This window comes from Semicossyphus pulcher, unplaced genomic scaffold (assembly GCF_022749685.1).
Source record: "Semicossyphus pulcher isolate SPU_LCO1_2020_fin unplaced genomic scaffold, fSemPul1.0.p SCAF_7, whole genome shotgun sequence".
NCBI classification, from domain to species: Eukaryota; Metazoa; Chordata; class Actinopteri; order Labriformes; family Labridae; genus Semicossyphus; species Semicossyphus pulcher.
In genome coordinates, this window is record NW_027211748.1 from 19,191,738 (window position 1) to 19,212,672 (window position 20,935).

At 42.1% G+C, this 20,935-nt stretch overlaps 1 protein-coding gene across 7 annotated transcripts in view; it reads right to left on the reverse strand.

The window, feature by feature from the left end:
- Positions 1–20,935, reverse strand: part of LOC138611357 (microtubule cross-linking factor 1) — an 82,075-nt gene that overhangs the window by 19,714 nt on the left and 41,426 nt on the right. For 6 of the 7 annotated variants that reach the window (XR_011309608.1, XR_011309606.1, XR_011309607.1 and 3 more), the window contains exons 6-10: positions 16,387–16,533; positions 12,580–12,681; positions 10,892–11,116; positions 9,130–9,300; positions 3,632–3,799 (exon numbers count right to left, since the gene is read on the reverse strand). Coding sequence is in view for 4 of the 7 variants with exons in the window: in XM_069684418.1 (XP_069540519.1) it covers positions 3,632–3,799; positions 9,130–9,300; positions 10,892–11,116; positions 12,580–12,681; positions 16,387–16,533 (813 nt within the window). In the remaining 3 variants the exon portion in view is untranslated. The remainder of the gene's footprint in view (positions 1–3,631; positions 3,800–9,129; positions 9,301–10,891; positions 11,117–12,579; positions 12,682–16,386; positions 16,534–20,935) is intronic. The other variant, XM_069684419.1, reaches the window with a different exon arrangement.

Below are 20,935 nucleotides of genomic sequence, written 5' to 3' on the forward strand. Positions count from 1 at the left end.
TTATAACTAACGTCACGTAACTTAACCTATTATTTTAAAGCAAACTTGTTTCAAGGTACGTTTTTTTTTTTACATGTGTAACGCTAGCTATTCGAATGAGTTGAAACCAAAAACTTCTTTTGGCTGCACAAGAATCCGCCATCTCCTTTGAATTGGCGCGCAATGAATCTCGGGAAACGTTGGGCCGCAAAGGATGCACCTGATGGATCCTTCGTGGCCCAGGAAGAGGAGGACGCATTTGTCGGCTGCGTCTTAAGGAGTCTTCGAATTGGGACAGCCTTTGATGAGTCGCTGTGACGCAATTCAAATACGGCCTTCGAAGGCTGCAGCCCCTGGATTGGGACACAGCTATAAGAAGACCTCTGAGCTGTTTTGAGTCTGAATGCTAAAAAAGAAACTACACAAGCTCCAGGAGTTGTTTTGGAGCCAGACGGGCACGCTAATTTAAACCTGAGCGAGGGCCGTCCTCCCAAATTTATATTTCAAACCTCTCTCTGATCCAAAGATTCACATGCACTGCAGAAATCTTCAAAGCAGCAGAAGGACGAAGTGAAGCCACTCTGGAAGCTTCTGTTTCCCGAGCAGAGCAGAGCTTTGTTATCTTCAGACGCGCTTTGATCCCCCAACATAATGGTACAAACCAGAGTCTGCGGCGCTGGAGCCGCGTGTGAAGAGCGAGTCAAGGCTGCCTTCAAACGCCAGCTTACATAACGGCCATTCACAAATGTTTGTCTTGTATCATTTTATATTGGCTTTTCAAACTGGGGAGGATAACATGTACAGTAATAGCTGCTGACTGAACGCTTAGAGTGAAGATGTAAGACATTATAAATAAAGATGGATATTTAGGAGGCTCCACACTGTGTCTGACACCAAACCAGAAACATGAGCCGGGCCTGGGCGACGATATTAATAGCTGCCAAACATGACACAAAAAATAACTCATATCCATGTATAAATACACAGGTGAGGTAATTTCCAATCCTGCTCTGCTCTGCTGGGCTGCGTAATGATCAGCAGTTTAGCGGCATGTTTCTGAAGTCTTAATCAGAACGAAGCAGCGGAGCAGGAGAAGAACTCGACATGGTGTTATCACAGGAAACTAAGTAAATTAGTTCTCATTAAGGCCCTCGGCGACCCCTGTTCTGTGGAAGGATATGAACCATGTCAAAGCTGCACAGACTAAGAGCAAGGGAGATAAAAAGATCATCCTCCTCCTATAACTTAAACTGCTTAATTAGTTCCCAAAGCTGCACTTTCCTTTTTTTATCAGATACAGCTGAGGAAAGGCTTGACTCAGCCTCTGACACTGTGTTTTTATAATTTCTATCTCTGCAACACTGTGGTCATGAAAAAACTAATCGATTGTAAGTTTTGTTTTTCCTCCCAGCGTGTACATGCCCAGCCTCTCAAAGGGAAATAAAATCTCCAGTTTAAATCAGACACAGCAGACAAGGAGGCTCCGACCGCGATGACCATCTGCACCGTAAAACAACACAGATTCAATATCCCTCTGAGCTACTCTGCTGCTGCCTTCCATTATACTGTCGTCTTCTCACTTCACCGAGCTGTAGTCTACCAGGAAATAAAAATGCAACAAAGCAACACGTGCAGGGCAGAATTTAAACAGATATTGACTAATCCTGATGTGCAGAATTTAAAAACTACCCGGCATCTAAAAAGACTGACAGATGGTGATGTACACAGCTAAAATTATGCTTAATATCCTCTTGATATAAAGATAGTGCTTTATTGATCGCCAGAGGGGAAATTCAGTATATCACACATAAAGACCCCAATCAGACAGACCGTACTTTGTTCTTGCAATGTAAGGTGTCATTTTCCAGCATATTGCATGCTAGTGATGTCGCCAGGGAGCCTTGGACCCTAAGACGCCTTATGTGCTGCAGGAGTAAGATTTTAAAGACAAAGGGAAAGAAAAAAAGCTCCTTTTTAAAATTGTTGCCAACAAAAAATAGACAGCGCAGCCCCAAACAGACTGACTACCTTTTGCTGCACGCAATTTCATTTTCCCCCTAACTCAAATGTTCAATGTTCTTTCCCTGAGTCAATATGTTGAAAAAAAACACCTACAGCTTTCAGCCCACTGATGTTCTGCTCTTTGAAACCTGCACCCTCAAAGACACTGATATTCCCACAGTGGCTGGATAGATTTTTGACGTTCAGACTGCATGTAAAACATCCACATCCCTCTGCTCTTTTGCTGCAAAGATAACCCTTACCTGGGAACTTGGGAATGAACCCCTGCAAACACCCCTGTCAGTAAGATAAATGGGCTGAAAGCAGCATATAGACTGCAACACGTGTTGCTGTGATAGTGTAATTTTTCTGCAAACAGATTGACTACTTTGTAAGTTTTCCCACATTACAAAATTATAACTCTCTGTGAAGCATTTTGGAATCTGATAAGCCTTCAAACTAATACATTTGTTATTAAAGGAGCAGTTCGCCCCTGGAAAAAAGCCACCGTCAGTCAAAGCTGGTGTTCTCTGTAATCGATAGAAGCAATAATATTTGAAATTGGCGCCATAGCTGTGGAGAAAGTTGTACAAACAGCTTGTGGTTTCGCCCATTCTACATTCCTACAATACCCAGCATGCATTGCGCCCCTCCCTCTGAAAGGAACGGCCCAGCCAGAGACGCTGGAGTGAAATACTATCGTTTCGCTGCAGGCAACGGCTCAGAGCGATACAGAATCCGAAACACAATGAGAATATACCGGTGGATCGTCTAAAAACATCTTCAGGTCTGCAGTCTACATTTCAAACCTGACGATTCTGAACGAGACATGACATCGGAGACGTGTGTCCTAGATTGAGGAAGTGTAGTTTAGCGAGCTCTCTGGCATCCGCCAGATGATGCGTTTACGTAGTCTGGCGGAGGTTTTCCAGGCAATGGCATTAGCTCCCCATAATAGCATTATAGGACTGAGGTTGAAATTCAGCCAACTGGCCCTTTAAAACAGTGTTTTTAAATGGCTTGTGGCTTTTTGATACACTCCCAAAAGACTTTTCCCCAGAATATTGTAAAAGCCGTTTTAAAGGGATATTTTGGGTGCAAATTTATTTTTGATATTGACACAAAAATCTGCATCAGTACAAAATGACAGATATCAGCTTTCATGTGCTCACATCAGATGAGATGAAAAAAGTATTAAGACTCCTTTTAGGAAAGTAAGAGCGAGCTTAAACAGATGTTCGGTTAAAAGATGCTTACAGGCACATTGAACAATTAGACACAAAGCTGAAATAATTGGATGCACGATGACAGACTATAGTAATTACACGGTGCCAAGCAAGTGATTCATCATCTTCCTCTGTTATTGGAAGCTGTCCTTCCTCCTTTAATTGAATTGTTGAGGGATGCTTTGAATTGGATTCTGTCCCCGTGTTTGGCACTTGAGATATAGATTATAAACTATCATCCAAAGGGGAGAAGCTAAAAGATGTGTTGTTTTTGCCTTGTTACCGCTTTTCCCTTAGTGGGATTTCATCCGTGCACAAGGCAACATGTTTACTGTCACCTTGCTGCTTACTCCATGCACCGTTAGTTTCCTCACACCAGATTGTGTCCTGTTTCTTTAAGGTGGGCGCTGAGACGCCATCTGTACCTGTGCGACCTGGCACTTCATCTCTGCCCACTTGACCTCCCAGTGAGCTTTGTCATTGGCGTAGGACTGCTGCAGCTGGCATCGCCGCGTCTCCTCCTCTTGCAGCTCCTCCCGAAACTCCTCCAGCAGCGTCCGCAGGGCCTGAAGTACTTGTCGGTTCTCCCCAAACTGCACACAGGGAATTCAGACAAAACACACGATTAGGAAAGATTAAGTGGACACACTCAGGTACACATGGAAATGGCAATTTCCGCATGTTCTGTCCTTATCTTGATAGTCTTGTCTCCTGTTTTTATCTCAGCCGGTGTCCTTTGATTATCTTTGGGACGAATCGTCTTTGTAAGTGCTTTATAAATCAATTTGACTTGAGCTTCCTCGGTTTCCTGTCTGTCTTCTTGCCCTGTTTTCTAAACCTGTGTCCTTTCCCACACATCCTTCTCAACTCTTGCTATTAAATAACTTATATATACACGTAGAAGGATAAAAGCACTCAAATTCCTCCTAACAGATCTGTGGAAATTAAGAGAAATCCCTTAGGAACCTCTGAGAGCTGCTGTAATTACACTGAAATCAAAACCTGCTGTACATTTACCATTCTGATTTATCTTAGTCCAATCATGACGCAGGAGGATCTGAGAGACTTTAGATGTTTTGTATTTGGGTTTCTAACTGCTTCAGGCTATATGACATGCACCGGGTCACAGTGAAGAGAACAGCAATGTTATTCCTGAAGTGTCTGTTCGGAGAGGTGTGTGCAGAGCTGTTTGCCTCCGGTGCTCCTGCTGTAGTAAGAGCTCAGGTCTCAGCAGGAGGCGGTGATGCACAAAGGAGTCTGTGAGTAAAACATCCCCTCCAGGTATCACTACAGCACCGCCGGCTCGGCTGAGAACTCGATGTGAGCTCAGGTGCTAAAAGGCCAGAGCACGTCGATAAGGTAACCGGGGATAAAGTGGAACTCGTAGAAATATTTATGATGTTTTAACTGGTCCGGAAAACCTTTTTTAAAACTAGATTTCCTTGCAGAATCGTACACTGAAGAAGAAAAGATTAAAAAAATATATTTTCATTTAAAAATATCAACATAAAATAAATTAGCAAGCCTTCCAGCTACCAGACGTGTTGCTTGGTAGCTAGCTAGCTTACAGGCTAATTAGCTTATGTTAAGTTAGAGGGACCCTGTGGACTTACCTTGTAAATAAACACTGTTGTATCTAGTGTTTCACACCAAAATAAACCAAAAACCTGATTCATGAAGGTTTTGCTACGGAGATTGTTGAATGTTTTAAATCACACTTGTTTGAATCTATTTAGCTAGAAGTAGCAAAAGCATGTTGCCTTTATTAAACAAAAGACAGAAACACTGACTTGCTAAAAGAACTATTGTATACTATGATAACCGTCTCAAAATACCCATCAAATGATAGCTCATTAGCTTCATCAGTTTTCAAAAGATCAACAGGGTCACTTTAATTTAAAGCTATTACACAAATTTGATTTCTTACTTCTCAACCAAATTGGTCATCTCAAAAATGTCCTTCTGCCAGCTACCAGAAGTATTGTTTGGTAGCTAGCTAGCTTACAGGCTAATTAGCTTATTTTAAGTTAAAGGGACCCTGTGGAATTTCCTTGTAAATAAACACAGTTACATTTACAGTTTCAAACCAAAATGAACTTGAATGCATCCTTGAGGCCTAAAAAAACCTGTTGGATATTCATGAAGCTTTTGCAATGCAGATTATTGAATGTTTGAAAACTCACTTGTTTGAATCTATTTGTGCTAGCTAACAGTAGCAAATGCATTTTGCCTTGATTAAACAGTGGACAAAGTGGGAAAGAAATGAACAAGTTTATACTATGATAACTGTCTGAACCAACAGTACCACCAGGACGCCCAAACAAGCTAGCAAAATACCCATCAAATAGCTTCATCAGTTTTAGAGAGGTCAACGGGGTTATTTCCAGCTTTCCAACCAAATTGGTCAAAAATGGTTAATGGACTGTACTTATATAGCACATTTCTAGTCTCGCGACCACACAACATGTCACATTCACCCATTCACACTCACATCGACACACTGATGACAAAGGCCAAAGTGCAAATCTCCATCCAGTATCGATGCACATTCGTCACCAATGGCTCTGCCTTCAGGAGCAATTTGGGGTTCAGTGTCTTGCCCAAGGACACATGTCAACAACATGTGACTGTAGCAGTCAGGGATCAAACCACCAACCTTCAGATTTAAGGACAACCGACTCTACCACTGAGCCACAGCCATGTAGGATTTATATTATTCTATGTTTCCCTATGGGGAAGTTCCTCTTCTATCTGCTACTTAGCAGCACCCAGGAGATTTGGGAAGACGCAGTGGGTATTTTTAATAATTCATTTGCATATCTTTAGGAAGAAACCCACCATGTCTTAGCTTAGATACAGAAAAGACCCACTCCTATAATGATATAACAGTGCTAACCAGGGTGCCAACCAGCTACAAACTCACAGCCCTGCTAAATCCAATCACTTAAAGTGTTCCAGAGATATCTCAGCTGATTTTACAACAGACATGCTAAGTGGTGTTAACCGTTTCAAACAATACTTTTACATACGTGCTCCTTATATACTGATTAGAGCTTCCTACACAAACTCCTTACATTTTGTCTTCCAATTACCTTTTTACAGCTGAACATACTATTATCTCAGCCCAGCTGCAGGATTTATCCTCTGTGCTTGCTCTGCTCTGCTGTAGTAGTCATGTGTGCAACTGCTTACTTAAGCAAGTCTTAATTTCTGCTCTCGTGCATAAAGCTTAATATAGTCTACCTTGTTAAAACTGGAACACTGCTCACAGAGTAAAGCGCCGCTGTCAGATCACTGTACAAACCTTTTTTTATGATGTTAGGGAAAAATCAAAACACAGGACAAAATAGAGCACTTAGAGCTGCTTAATAATGCATCCAACCCAAAATGCTTAGGTACTTTCTTTACTTTAACGGAGGGACAAAGTGGTCGACAGGCGTGCTGACAGAAACACGCGATGTTGGGTAAATGTCCTCTGAAACATTCGGCAGCCCGGAGAAGTACACAGCTCCTTTTGTCTCCTCTGCATGTAACTGAGAGTCCATGTTTGTGTTTGAACAGTAAGCCCAAGACTGTGTGGACTCAAAATAATTACTGCCTCTAACTGGTTATCTAGGCCAAAACTCTCATCTGCATAGCATGCCAACAGAGCACTAATGAACCTCTGCCAGACATTCATTTGCACACAATGAAGCTGAATGAGAAAAATAAAAAGGCCATTACAAACACCCAAACTCTGTCAGTACAACAATTTACCACAGATTATAAAAGAGACTATGAATACAATTCTTCTGCACTATAACTGTACAGTTCAACTGTTCATTATGTGTGTATTTATATAATTGTATAATGTGTTCTTTTCTCAGTATAGTACCGTGCACATCCTTGTTACTAACAGACAAGTGTTTTTAATTGTATTTAACTCATTTTTTCTTTAAATATGACTTACATGTCTCATTTATGCATTTTCTGTGTGTAGCAGTATTACAGTCGAGTCAGCAAACCTGAGGTCTAAGCCGAGTCTCGAGTCCCCAGTGTTCAAGTCACCAAAGAAGAATAAGAGGCGAGTCCAAGTCAAGTCCCCATTACCTGAGTCCTCAATCGGGCTGTCAACCAATATTCTAAATTCGAATAAGTAACTGAATTGCAATAAAAAACGGATATTCGATTCTTCAAATTAATATTTATACGTGTTTTCTAGCGTCTTCTCGTATGTCCTCATGCAGAGCGCTTTGAATGAACACGTCACTTTATACGATGATACATTAATAATTAACTTTAGTCTGGCTGAAAGGAACTAAAACAACAACCATGTGACGCGTGGTAATGATGGGGGAGAATTCCCAGCCACACCAGAGACAGAGAGAGAGAGAGATTCTCACCCCCAGCATAACAGACAGGCGTTGGTCTGTTGATTTTTTTTTAAAAGACATGCTTATGTTTAAATACATAGCTATACCTGTCACAGCTCACTTGGAGCGCTGAGTGTCCATTTTATCGTAACGTCATTATTTTATTTGTTTATTTTGCAAGCTGTGTTGAGCTATGTTGATCTTTTAAAAGGCATGTTTATGTTTAAATAAATACATCTTCGCAAGTTAGTTTGTCTATCGTTATATTGGTATGCCCTATTGTGGACATACTGCGCAAAAATAGATATGTGAATATTTCAAACCTATGTCGTTATCGGTATCGGCCGATATTGGCTTAAAAATTTACTATCGGTTATCGGCCAACACGCCGATATCCGCCGATATAATTAACCGATAAAATAATGGGCTGCTGCATACTTGATTAAATGCCCGACCTCGGCACGACACTGTACGCTAATTCCAATACAGAAGTGAGTTGATGATCTCTGCAATTAGGTGTGCAGGAAAAAAATATCGGTATCGGTAATTGGCTAATTGAGATGTAAAATATCGGCATATCGTATATATATATATCCAATATCGTGCATCCCTAGCTTTTTAGAGGGAATGTTTGAGGATGTCCCCGTCTTCTCCTCGATGCTTCTTTTACATATCAAACATGTTTCACTGCTCTTGCTTGCATTTGATGTAAAATCTTTGAAAGCAAAACGCACGATTTCTGGCGCCTCTTTAGGCGTCCTGGCAGGAACTGTTGCTGAACAAGAAGACTTGTGAATGCGCATGCAGGTGAACAAACGTGCCAGCCCTTGCTTGAAACTGAATAAATTATTTGGGCCTTATTAAAAAAATAAAAATAAAAACAAGAAAACAGTCCTTATCAATAAATAAGTCAGAGACTTTAGACTTTAATTCGAAGACTTAAATGTGAAACATCCTGACCCTAGGATGACTCCATTACTCGTGATTAAACATTTTAAAACTATCTATTTCCACATTCTCCATCAGAAGGCAGACAGTCAGATGTGGTGTTCTAATCCAGTCATATCTCGGAGTCTTCCTTCCAGGGATGGAAGTATACAGGAAATGTTCAAGTATGCTGGCATAGGCTGATGCACATTAAGATCTAGGCTTCAGCCCAAGTTCCTGCATATCCAGGGGGGCACTGCATTGGCCTGGCCATCAAGATTCAACGATAGATTTTTTTATATGCTTTTGGGGGAATGCCGTGAGTCGGTACCCTTACAGAAATTATTATGCATAAGGGTTCTCATCAGGAATAATGTAAGATGCCAAGACGTGATGCTTTTGCTCCTTTAGAGGGATGATTCATACGTGATTGAGAGCTAAAATTGAAGCTGTTCGTGCAGGTCCAAATTATAGAAACCCTCTTCTATCTGCATATTTTATTTTTATATTTTTAACCACTGGCTCAGGGTAATATGGCTTCTACGTCACAACATAACTCATGAACTCAGAACTTGCAGGAAGTTGCAGTCGCTGTCACAACATTCAGTCCAAACCCAGTGGAGGAGCTGTAAACGTGTCAGTACCTGTCTTTGATGCTGCAGGTGTCGGTCAGGTGACGGCAGAGGGATGAAGGGCCCGGTATCGCGGACGTCCCCCGGAGTTTGTGGTAAATACAGCCTGTCGTCTCGATCCGACTCTCCCTCTGCCTGCTCCGTTATCACTCCCAGCTCTGGGATGCCCTCCAGCTTCTCAAACTGGAAGAGATAAAACAGCCACGAGAAGCCTGAGCTTTAATTCATGCACTTGTTTTGATTGTGCCAACACATCCTGTTTCAGGCTCACAGTCACTGAGGCTTTCCCAGCATGCACTGGGTAGAAGGCAAAGACACCCTGTATGAGTCTCCATCTTTAAACAGTGCACAACTTGGACTATTGCAGTCATACATGTATTTATAGGTTTGGTTTCCTAGACGACTAAATAAACTGCTGTTACATCTTGATGCAAAATATGTACATTTTTTCAACTACATACTTCACTTTGACTTGGACAGGAGGTGAGCCCTCTGTGTGAGAGAAAAAGAGATGTGCACTCCCCGGTATAGATTTATAAGGTCCTTCTAGGAAAACAGCCAATATATCTTTGATCTCTTCTGCAGTCGAGACAAACTCCCTGATTTACTGGATCTAAGCAGATTCACATTCTGGAGGTTCCAGCCTTCACCATATCACCAGAATTATTCGGCTGATTTGATCTATTTTGCTGGTTTTATGTCCATTTTTAACCAGTTCACCACTGAATACGTTTGTTTTTATTTGCAGAAGTTGGAAGTTTTAATGTCATCTGCTATTTGCATTTTGAATTTGACACTGTCCAGTGTACACAGAGCTCTCTTCAAAATGAAATGAAAGTAAACGTGTTCTCCTCACGCTTCTTTGGTGTGTTTGTGCGTGTATATTTCAATGATTTTGCATTTCCCTTCCTCCAGTAAGGAAAGAGCCTCAAAGTCTGTGACACCATGAGGGATGAAACTTGAACTGGACCGTTCTTCCTTTATCCATTTGGTGTGTTAGAATGAGAGGCGTTGTTTCATCGTGCTGTTTTTAAATGTGAGTACTGTGAAGCAAATTTGAAACTGTGATTAAGGCCTTCGAAAATAAAACTGACTTGAAAAATTAGAAAATGTTGCGTCAAGTCAAGGGCGAGCGTTAAACAGGCAGTAAGATACACCTGGGCTCATCTCTGCTGCAGCATCTGCAGGGCAAATTAGTTTTCACGACAAGGAACTGCATGAATAAACTGAGTTTATTTGTGAACCAAGTAAAATAGAACTGCATTAAATAGTGCACAAGTGTATGCTTATGGTATATGAAAGGAGTCATTTTTGTAAAACGAGAGAAACTGAGTGGACCGATTCAGCTGTGATACCAAGAAGAGCTGAAAAAAGATCTATAATTAAATGAATTTGATCTCCATCATAAGAAAATTCAGGGACAAATACTTGACAGACAAACCCAGCAAGACTTATTCATGTGTGATTTATCGAATACAAGAAGGTAACGAGAAAGTCAACAAGCTGAACAACACACAGAGTCGCTCAATGAGCCAGAAAGCCAATTAACCGGACTATCAATCAGTCCTGCAGAAGTACCTGCATCCTGCTGGGAAGAACACACCGTGAAGTGACTGGAAGTGATTCAGGAAGAGTCACTTGTTTGTTGCCATTTTAGCCATCTCATTCCTAATAGATCAACTCAAGCGAATACCTAGTGTGCTTTATTGCTGTGTGGATTCACAGTGCTACATCCTGTTCTGCATCAACCCGACCTATCAATTGTCTGGCTCACCTCCGTGGGCCCCGTCTCCTCTCCTGATTCGTCCTTGCGTCCGAGCCTCCAGTGCATAAGGATGGACCTGAGCTTCATGTAGAAGATGATTGTGTTGCGTCTGAAGAGGCGGACCTCTTGTTGCAGCAAGGTTCTCTCCTGAGTCCAGGGCACCTCGTGACACTGAAGTCCCTGCAGCTCCAGACTGCCACGCTGGGCCTCCAGACGCAGGCGCTCGTCTTCCTGCTGGAGTAGGGATCGAGGAGAAGATGGATTCACACAGTCAATAAAAGATTTTAAATATTTTGTGTCATGTGAGATATTTTTCTCTATATGTTTGGATATGTCATTTGATACAATGTTTGAGTAGGTCTATTTGTCTGTCTGTCCAAGTCCCGCCCCCCTTGGTTACTGTTGCTACGCCTGTCAAGCTTTCGCACAGGCATGTAAATATTATGGCGTTTTCAACTATGACAGTGAGACATGTTCCAAGGGAAATAATAGCAAATTTCTGGAAAAATAGTTCCCAATTATCAGAGAGAAGTCTACAGAAAGGACGACAATACGCATCGGAAAGCTACATCCAGAATATAATGTGTCAGCGGAGTGTTGAGAATGAAGAGGACATATAAATCGAGGCAAAAGCTCACCGGTCCCAGCGTCAGGCGCCCCACGTCTTGACAATTCATGTTAAGGAAAATCATACAGGAACAACAAGGTTTTTGCACGGCAGGGTAAGTCAATATATTGTTTTATTTTAAGCTAATGTTTAGTTATCACTCCATATAACGTCCATTATCCAGTAAGTTGTAGCCCATTGCTAGCAAAACTACGTACATGATTTAGTGACCAACCGGATTACGTAAAGTCAGAGTAAGTAGTAAACCTAAGTAGTAGTAAGTAAGTCCCATGTTGCGTTATCCTACCAAAACGAAGGGAAATGGCTTTTTTAAATTTAATTTTTCCACGTCGACATCACTCCTCTCGACTTTTTGGCTAAAGAAAAGCGAAAAATTTGACACCACCCTTTTAACTTCGAGGATATCTGCTGTCAGACTTGCGGATTCCATATGCACACCGCTTCGGCATTTCTCCTTGTTCTGAGAGACAGGCCCCACGCGCCTAGTTACGGTTGCTAACGGAGGATTGGACAGTGGCCGTTCAAGGGAGCGAAGGGTCAATTCTCCAAATAAAACAGCTTTTTGTCTAACAAGTACAAAATCCCAAAACATTTCATTTATTTTAAGTTTAATATTAAGAAAACTAAGAAAATATTTATATTTTAGACACAGGCACAAGATATTTTTTTTGTTATTTTTGCTTAAAATGTAAATGATGCTGTTGGTTTTTGTGTTTAAAATATATACAAGCTTTTAAAAAAATATAAACCTTACTTTTACAATCTGTTTATTTTAAACTTCAAATAAAAGTTTAATTTCATTAGAATAGATGTCATGTTGAATGTCAGGTTAGCAGGAGTGTAAACTGCATGTGACACAGTGAAGACAGTATAACATCAGTCTTATTCTAAAGGTAAAGTTATCAAAGCGTAAATTAATTAAAAAACTTTTATGACTTCCTTCGTCTCTCGCCACTGGTGAGCCTAAATTAAAACCATGTTCAAACTTCAGCGAAGACATCAGAGCAAGTGAAGTGTGTTACAATATTAAAGTTATTCAAACATGGCGTGACTGGCTGCATGTTTGTACCTGAGGCAGAGAAACGACAGCCTCCCGCTCCTCTGTCGCCGCTCGCAGCCTTCGTTCGTGATCCAGACGAAACTGGATGTCAGCAGCAGGCGTGTCCCGGAGCTGAACCCACAACAGCACAGCACACAGTCACTTTAAGGACACTTTGAAAACATTTCGTCACATATTGATGCATCACTGTCGTCTGTTGGTCTCTCTGTATTTGTCCGTCGAGCAAAATAACAAGGATTTATGTATGAGATGAGTCCACTTGATGTATTTGTTCTCTTCAGTTCTTACAGCAAAACAAAAATTCACTGAGAAGGACTGAAAATTCTTAAACAAGATGTGACATTCATACAAGTAGAAACCCAAAATATCTTCTTCTGCAACGTCTCGGGAGATGATTATTATCAAAAGCTGCACACTTAATATTTATTCATCGAGCAACATCAGAGTTTTTTATCTAACCTCAAAGAAAAGTATGTAAATCTCCAAGTGACAGCCGACACTTTGGGAAATATGTTTATTTACTTTCTTGCTAAAAGATAGATGAGAAGATTGATAGCACTTTTATGTCTGTCTGCTTAGCATGAAGCCACTACCCTCAGACGGTTAGCTTAGCTTGGCAAAAACACTGGAAAGATGGGGAAATAGTAAGCCTGGTTTAGTTTGAAGTTCAACCTTCAAAATACTGAGCTGTAAAAAAACACTTCCTGGAGTCTTGACGTCGTTGTGAGGTTGTCTTTCAACCAGTGGCGACTCCAGGAAGTCACTGGTTGAAAGACAAGGAAGTCAACACTACCCACAAACAGTTAGGCACATAACCCTCTTAAGACGGCAACTTATCTTTAACTCTGATATTTTTACGCATAACTTGTGAATTAGTAAACTTTAGAGCTGCTGGTAGACGGAAATGCTTAGCTAGCTCTTTCATGCGAAGCTAGCTATTGCCCCTGTTTCCTGTCTCTATGCTAAACTAGGCAATGCTAACTAGCTGCCGACTTTAACTTGATATTAATCTCTGTTTACAGAGAGTTTTTTAAGTGTTCTGGTTCCCGTTTGTAGTACGCTTGTAGTCCGAGTAATATTGAACAATCACGTATCAGCAGTCCATCTGGAGAGCAAAGCAGACTGTAATACGCCATAATGACATCCCGGCTCTCATCAGCGGCTATCAATTATTAATCCCTATAAACAGAAATCTGCATGCTAACAGCTAACAATCCGTTCTAGATCAAAAATTTAACTTGAGATAAATTCCCTGACGCTGTGTCACGAAAGCTGTTCAGCGCTAATATTTCCTGACTTCCTGGAATGCATCACAAATGATCGATCCGACCTCCGTTCAACATACGAGCAAGTAGTTTTCTTCTCCCCTTGAGGACAGACCTGACAGCTGCATTTTTACTTTTTACTAATCTGCATCTTGATGTTGAAATTTCGTCAAAGGCAAAACCCGTTAATTAAAGTAAATCACAAGAAAAAAAGAAAAAGAAAAAGTCTTGACTGGAAGTCGTTTATCGCTAACCGCTGGCTACACGCCCAGCGTGTTCACCGTTGTCCAAGATTGGCTTGATATAAACTGTAGAGACATAAGAGTGGTATCGATCTTCTCATCTAAATCTCAGTAAGAAGGGGAATAAGTGTATTTCCCAAAATGTGAAAGTATTTCTAACTTATTGACTACTTTTTTTCTTTGTGTAAATATCGTTAATGAGACAGGGAATGCTCTCTACCAGAGCTGCATGACACTGACATCTGACGACTTCATCTAAATCCTGGATTCACAACTATCACCAAAATGAACATTAAGAGAAGTAACTAAGAAGTTATTGGTTGTCTTGTGACAGGTTTCATCACCAAAAGGGCAAATAAATCTTATATTATGCAAAACACCGCAATGGGAGCTGAAATAATGTGACATTTGATTAAAATGTTTGTAGGGAAATGAGACATGTTAATGGTTTTGAATGTAATGATTCTTCTTCCACCTGTTGCACACGTCCCTGCCGATGTCTGTGAAAACACTCTCAGCGCAGCAGTCTCTGACAATTTGGAAATGGCAGCAGTCTATAAGGCGATTTCTGTCTTCTATCCTGTGTGCGGGCGTACGCTGCACCCTCCAACAGTAAGTTGAGCTGTTCACTGTGTACTGGACCCTGGATCACCTCCCTGTCAGCCCAATGTCAAATGCAAATCACCCAGGCCTTCAGTGCAGCGCTAATCCTGTCATATCCAAGCTGCTTTCCCATTCATTCATTCCACCTCTCAGATTAGACTGCGGCAGAAAGTACGAGGACACAAATGAATCCACATGACTGTGCCATAACTGTAACTGTAATAGTAATGTGTCACATCAGCGCTGCCAGTACTCTGCATTACATAACAATGGGCAACTTCTCTATGAACACAAGCATGAGGCAGCGAATATGAATCACAGTGTCCTGCGATTACACAGCCGGTTTATTATACCGCCAAGTCACTGAAGGATTTAACAGAACTGAGCTGCAGCGATGTTACCACTCGCATCTCTGATCGCGCTCTTTGATTCTCTCAGTGTGTGTGTGTGTGGGCGTGTAAAGTGTATTGTGATATATCTGTGTTAGCTGCACTCTTACATGCGTTTAATTTGCTGAGTCGAGTCATGACAGTGCAGCCGGTAGTGATGAACCGGTGCCAGAGGGCATCGCTACAGAGTGCACTGTGTGCAGACTCAGCTGTGATACACTCACACACACACATGCGCCGCACAAGTCAATACACTGTAGCTGTGCATGGCTGCTGCATCGCACAGCTTTAAAGGGCAACACCCTGTCTACCAGCAGATATAGTTAAAAATACAATAAAATAAAGTTAAACTTTAGAACTTCTCCTAACTTTATACGATCTACTTTCTAGTTCTTCAAAGCATCAAATCAATCACAAAATGTCAGGGGGCACATGGGACAAATTTAAAAAGCAATAAGAAAATGTTAAATCAAAAAGAGAAAATAAAGGTCAGTGGCTGTAGGAGTGGATATTTAGTGTGAACGCAGAGTGAGTGAATGAAGTGAAATCGTGTCGAGCATCAAAACATGACTGTGGCTGGAGTGTCACTAGACATGCTGGACTGAGCGGCCTTCGGATCAGAACAAAACCCTCTGTGAAAAATTTGCCAAATTTTATTTATGGAGCATTGTGCCCACAGTTATATTTTATACATTGGATGAGATAAGCAGGGACCGTATACCATGAAAATACCCGACTTGAATTGAATATATACAGAAGTAAAGCAGATAAACTTGCTCTACTTTGGTTTCGGTGTGGTTTAGATACACTGTAAAGCCGAGCACATCAGAATTTGTATGTAACTGTAAGTGTTTTCAATCGCTTCAATGTAGGTCACTGTTTCACAGGCCAACAGACACTCCAAAATGAAACCCCATGAAGCCCAAAACATGTCTTTTTCAGTACAATGACCCTCATTCTGCACCAAAATAAACTGCATTATAAGTTATGTTTGGTCAAAATTTCAAAATGCTTTTTGCAAAAGCATCATTTGTATTCTCTATTTGCCTTTAGGTCTTCTATATTAATAATAATAAAACATGCTTTGGGTAGTTTTGAAGTGTCTGCAGGCCCTGAGGAGCTCTAACAGCTCACAATGGGACAGAAAGGACTGTTTGCTCTAAAGAGAAGATATTAAACCAGATTTGTCTTTGATTAATTTAAATGATTAGAAAAAATAGAGACAAAAAGCCCATCTACCGGGCTCATGGTTGAGCCAGTGTCAACTCAGTCCCACAGGTGGAAGGGAGATGGAGGAGGGAGGGAGGAGGCACTGACCTCTGCTCTTAAAGCCAGGGGCCTGTGGTACCTAGTGAGTCCCGGGGCTCCCCTGCTCTGGGCCTGGCCCCAACCCTGGCTCTGGCTCTGGGGCTCCACGCCTCGCTCCTGTCCTAGACGCCACTCCAGCTCATCCCTCTGACCGGACTGTGAGTGACGTGGGGTTGGGGAAGGGGAGGGAAGGGGGGGTTGGACGGTGGGTGTGAGGGGTTTGGGGGGAATGGGTGACAGGTGCAGGTAGTGGTGGTGGTGTTGGGGTGGGGGGGAGATGTGTGAGGTGGTTTGTGGACAAAACAGACAAAAGACAACAAACGGGGTGAGGGGACGAGGGAAGAAAGCGGGCGGGGAAAACAAACAAAAAAATAAAACAGAAAATGGGTAAAGAATATAAGCAGAGGGGGGAAATTAACTAACAGACTACACGGTGAGGAGAAGAACAAACGGACTAGAGTACGAAGAAAAGCGCAAAGAGAAAGACCAACTTAAAGGTGACGGCGTATGAGAGAGATGAGAAGAGAACGAGAATGAGGATGAACAAAATCATGGGCTGAAACATCTGGCGGGAACACAAAGAGGAACAAAGAGAGGGAGTCGGGGGGGAAAAGAATGCAAAACACTTGTTATGAAGCGCATGCAATGAGGGATACATGAGTCCAAACCAACAGCTGAGAGATACCACGGCAAACTGCAGAGCGAGAGCTAGCACGCTAAAGGTTTTTAACACATGCCTGTGCACAGCCGTGTGTGTTGTAGAAGCAGTCTGCTAAGGAACGTCGTGTCTTTAGCCTGTACGGTGCACATTGTTTTCAGACATTACAGCAATTTTAATACAATGGAGGCAAATGAGGCTTCATTGGACCTTTTAGACAGCGCCGGTGGCTCCTTGTTATAGCAGAGCCCACAGTGTTTTTACTTAATGAGGTTTCTGCCTAGCTAGCGAGCTAGCAGGTTTACACTGCTGTGCTATAATATGAATCCACAGATGTGAACAGCATTCACCAAAGGAGAAAAATAAGACAGATTCTCATAATTAAGACCTTCATATATTGTATTTATGACGTTGCATCTGAAATCACTTGAAACTGTTCTCTAGTATTTCGACTTTTATCCCACAATTAGTCTCATAATACAAGATACCCATCTTTGAATATTACCTGATTGGAGTTGTTAATTAATTTAAAGTTATAATCTCGAAGATCTCAGTTTCGTTCTCTTTGGCGGCACCTATGGTGATAAACGGTAATTGCGGGAGCACACCTCCCAGATATCCAGACAGTGTTGCATGTGTGACGTCCACGGTTGGCGCCAGTTGTAACTCTTGATTTTCCTTGCTGACGGTCGCTTTGTCGACTGTTTGCCTTCATCTGAGCGTCGAGTTTGTTTCTTTTTCTTTGGATTTTCACTTATTGTTGAAGTTGTATCTGTAGTCATCGATCTTTCCTTTGTTTGTTCAGCCATAGTAGATTACTGTTTACTAGCAACGCTTGCAGAGACCGGAAAAGCAGCCGCTTAGCTCCGCCTACCCTCTCTGGCAGACCAACCACTGCTGGCTGATGGAAAACGCGTCACTAACTGGGCGCCGCTCGTGATTTTTTTTTGTCACACCAGACACCCAGTCTGTAATACCACAAATGGCAAGGCTTTCATCAGTGGGCCATAGGCTCAATCACCTTTGTGTTACCTCATTCGGCGATAGATAGTGGCTTAACAGACGTTTATTTAAAAGAAAATATTCAGGATTATTACTTTAAATAATAAAAATAAAATGAGTTCAGGTGCTCTACAGAAATCAATTTCACACGATAACTACGCACATGAAAACCACGACAGATATATCGTAACTACAAGACAAACATTGTGTTCTAAGTATCTCGTATGTGTACTTTTGTCTTATTATTTTCATGTAAATTAGATTAAACAGTCTGAAGAACTGGGAGCTGAAACATCGTAACAATGATGACGAGTGATCGACAGTGTGCAGGATATTTTGTTTTAGGACTCCTGAATAATAATTATGAACAAACATCTCATTTTTTTCTTCTGGTGAATTTGAGTGAATGAGTTTTATACTTATACATAAACTGTAAATCCTACTCTTTGCTGCTGCAGTAACATTTTCTGCTCTCTTACATCCCTGAATAGACCAAAAGGCCTTATCGTTCAAACAGGTGTCAGTTGTTAGTGCAGTGGTTAGCTTAGACTAAAACCACCCAGCTTCACCCAGACTAACCAGCGAGTCCTACAGGCAGAGGAGCAAAGCAGAGACAAGTCATTGGATAGAATGAGCATGGAGGCAGCTTCAGCCTATTATCTCTACAAAGCAGATTAAAAGGGGGGGGGGATGTTTGAGGAGCAGTTTGTTTTATTCCGTACGACAGTCTGCCTGATTAGAGAAGACATCCAAGATGCCTGCTGGATCATGCAGCGCAGAGATAATGAACCTGCTTTGGAAGAGTACACAGGAAGTTGACATGTTGACTGAGCTGCAATAAAACAAGAACAAAAAGCAGGAAGCCAGCCAACGAAGGTCTTCACACGGCGCCATGCAACTCTGCTTCACACTCCTTTTGTCTTTTTATTGAAGAGAGATTATTTTAAACAGCACACACACACACACATCTTTATTGTTTGTCTCCTCACACGTGTGTCTGTGATGATATGTTGTGCGAAACATAATAGCTACACCACGTACGTGTCATAATGAGTCATACAAATGACAACATGGTGTAGCAAAGCTGCAGAGAGGAAAATATCCACTTAACTTCTCCATGCAAGAGTTCACTATGTCAGCCAAATGGAAGAAGCTGCCATAACTCTTTTAGCACTTACTCCATTCACACCAAGCACCCTCTCAAGCACCCTCCTAAGCACTTTCTCTGAGCCCTGGCTGACTGGAAAGCAGGGCGGCTGCAGACAGTGAGTGCAGGGAGAAGGAGGCAGGCAGGGCAGCTGGCTATGAGGATGTGCATGGAGATGCAGATGTGAATGTGGCAGCAGCAGGAAGCGATGGTGGTGGTGGGTTGGGGGAGGGGTGGCGGTGGCGCCAGTGTGGTTGAGCTGGGTGGCTCATGTCACCCTGTGCTGGCACTGGAGGTCTGGGGGTCTTAAGTATCTCTCGGCGTCTATTTCTTCTTGAGGCTTTAAGTGATAGGTTCGGATTATTTCAAATCTATCCAATCAATATCAGTCTGGTCCACTCCAAGCTCCATTTCCCTTTAAGTATGTGACTATGTTTGTATCTCTTACAATAATTGGAAAAAGCCAACACCAAAGGACCAATAAGCAGCATCGCTATCACAGAGAGTCTGAAGCATCATGGAACCAAGATTTAACAGTTTGTCAAACACTGAAAACCAAGAACAAGCTGTCTTTTGCCCTGAAGCTCCACTGGAGGCTACTCTCTTTCTTGGACTCGTCTTTGGATGCCTGCCATTTGCAGAGTTTATCTCCCAAGTCAAACTGCACCTGTTGTGCTGCAGGTGCACTGTAAGAAACTGGCAAAACCAACAGTCTTCTTAAGACATTGTCTGTAAACTGACCACAAGAAGTTGACATAGCCTGAACCAACAGAACCAGAGATATTCTCATTTTTATTCCATGCAATCTTCTTCCTTTTCAAAACCTACATTACCCACAATTCAATCGTGTAAAGCCAGAAGCAGCTAATGTTGCCACTAGCCGCTAGAGACGGCTACAGAGGTCTGTTAAGGTTATATCCGTCAAACACCACACCTCCATATTTTTCATGTTCACTCGTGTCTTCAGCCCAAAACAGCCTTGACTCAAGTGACACCACTCAAGGCAACTCAGCTTGCAACGCTTCAGGTGTGGGTGGAGAGTACTAGCGGCATGTAGCAGTTAGCAGAAGCCCCGGGGTAGCTGGTTAGCTCAGAGAGTTGACAGACAACATAGGGGGGATTTCCACACGGCATGGACCATACGAGGCCTCTGCGGCGCTACTTTCAGTAATCATACATGAGCAGTAGAAGTAGACACATAACCTGCACCAACTCGTTACTGATGAGAGACTGCACTCGTTCGGAGCACGCAGCGTGGGCCCTCTGAGTGTGACACTCTTCACTAGCATAAAACCAAAACAAAAGCAGCCACCACCTTGTGGCTCTATTCAGTACTGCTGTAATACTACAATGACTACAAGCTTCCTCTGGAGGCAAAAATGGTTTGATTCTACTTTTTTCCCACCTCCAACACCTTTAATCACCAACGGCCTTTAATCTGTGAAATCGGCGCACCTCTCAAACGAGGAGTGAATATAACCCCCTCAGTTACAGTGCTGTGATTATGGAAAAGAACATTATTTCACTGACCCATAACCCACATAAAGTACACATGGGCATATGTGAATATTGAATAAAGACAGACTTGAAATAATCCGAACCTTTCATTAAAGCCAACAACTTAAGATTCTCACTGACAGGCAAGACTGTGGACAGTTTGTGTTCTGCTGAAGACGTACGGCGCTGCCACTGTCTTTGATCAGAGCAGATTTTTTGTGCTGACTTAGCATCTCGTTTACTTTATTGTGGCC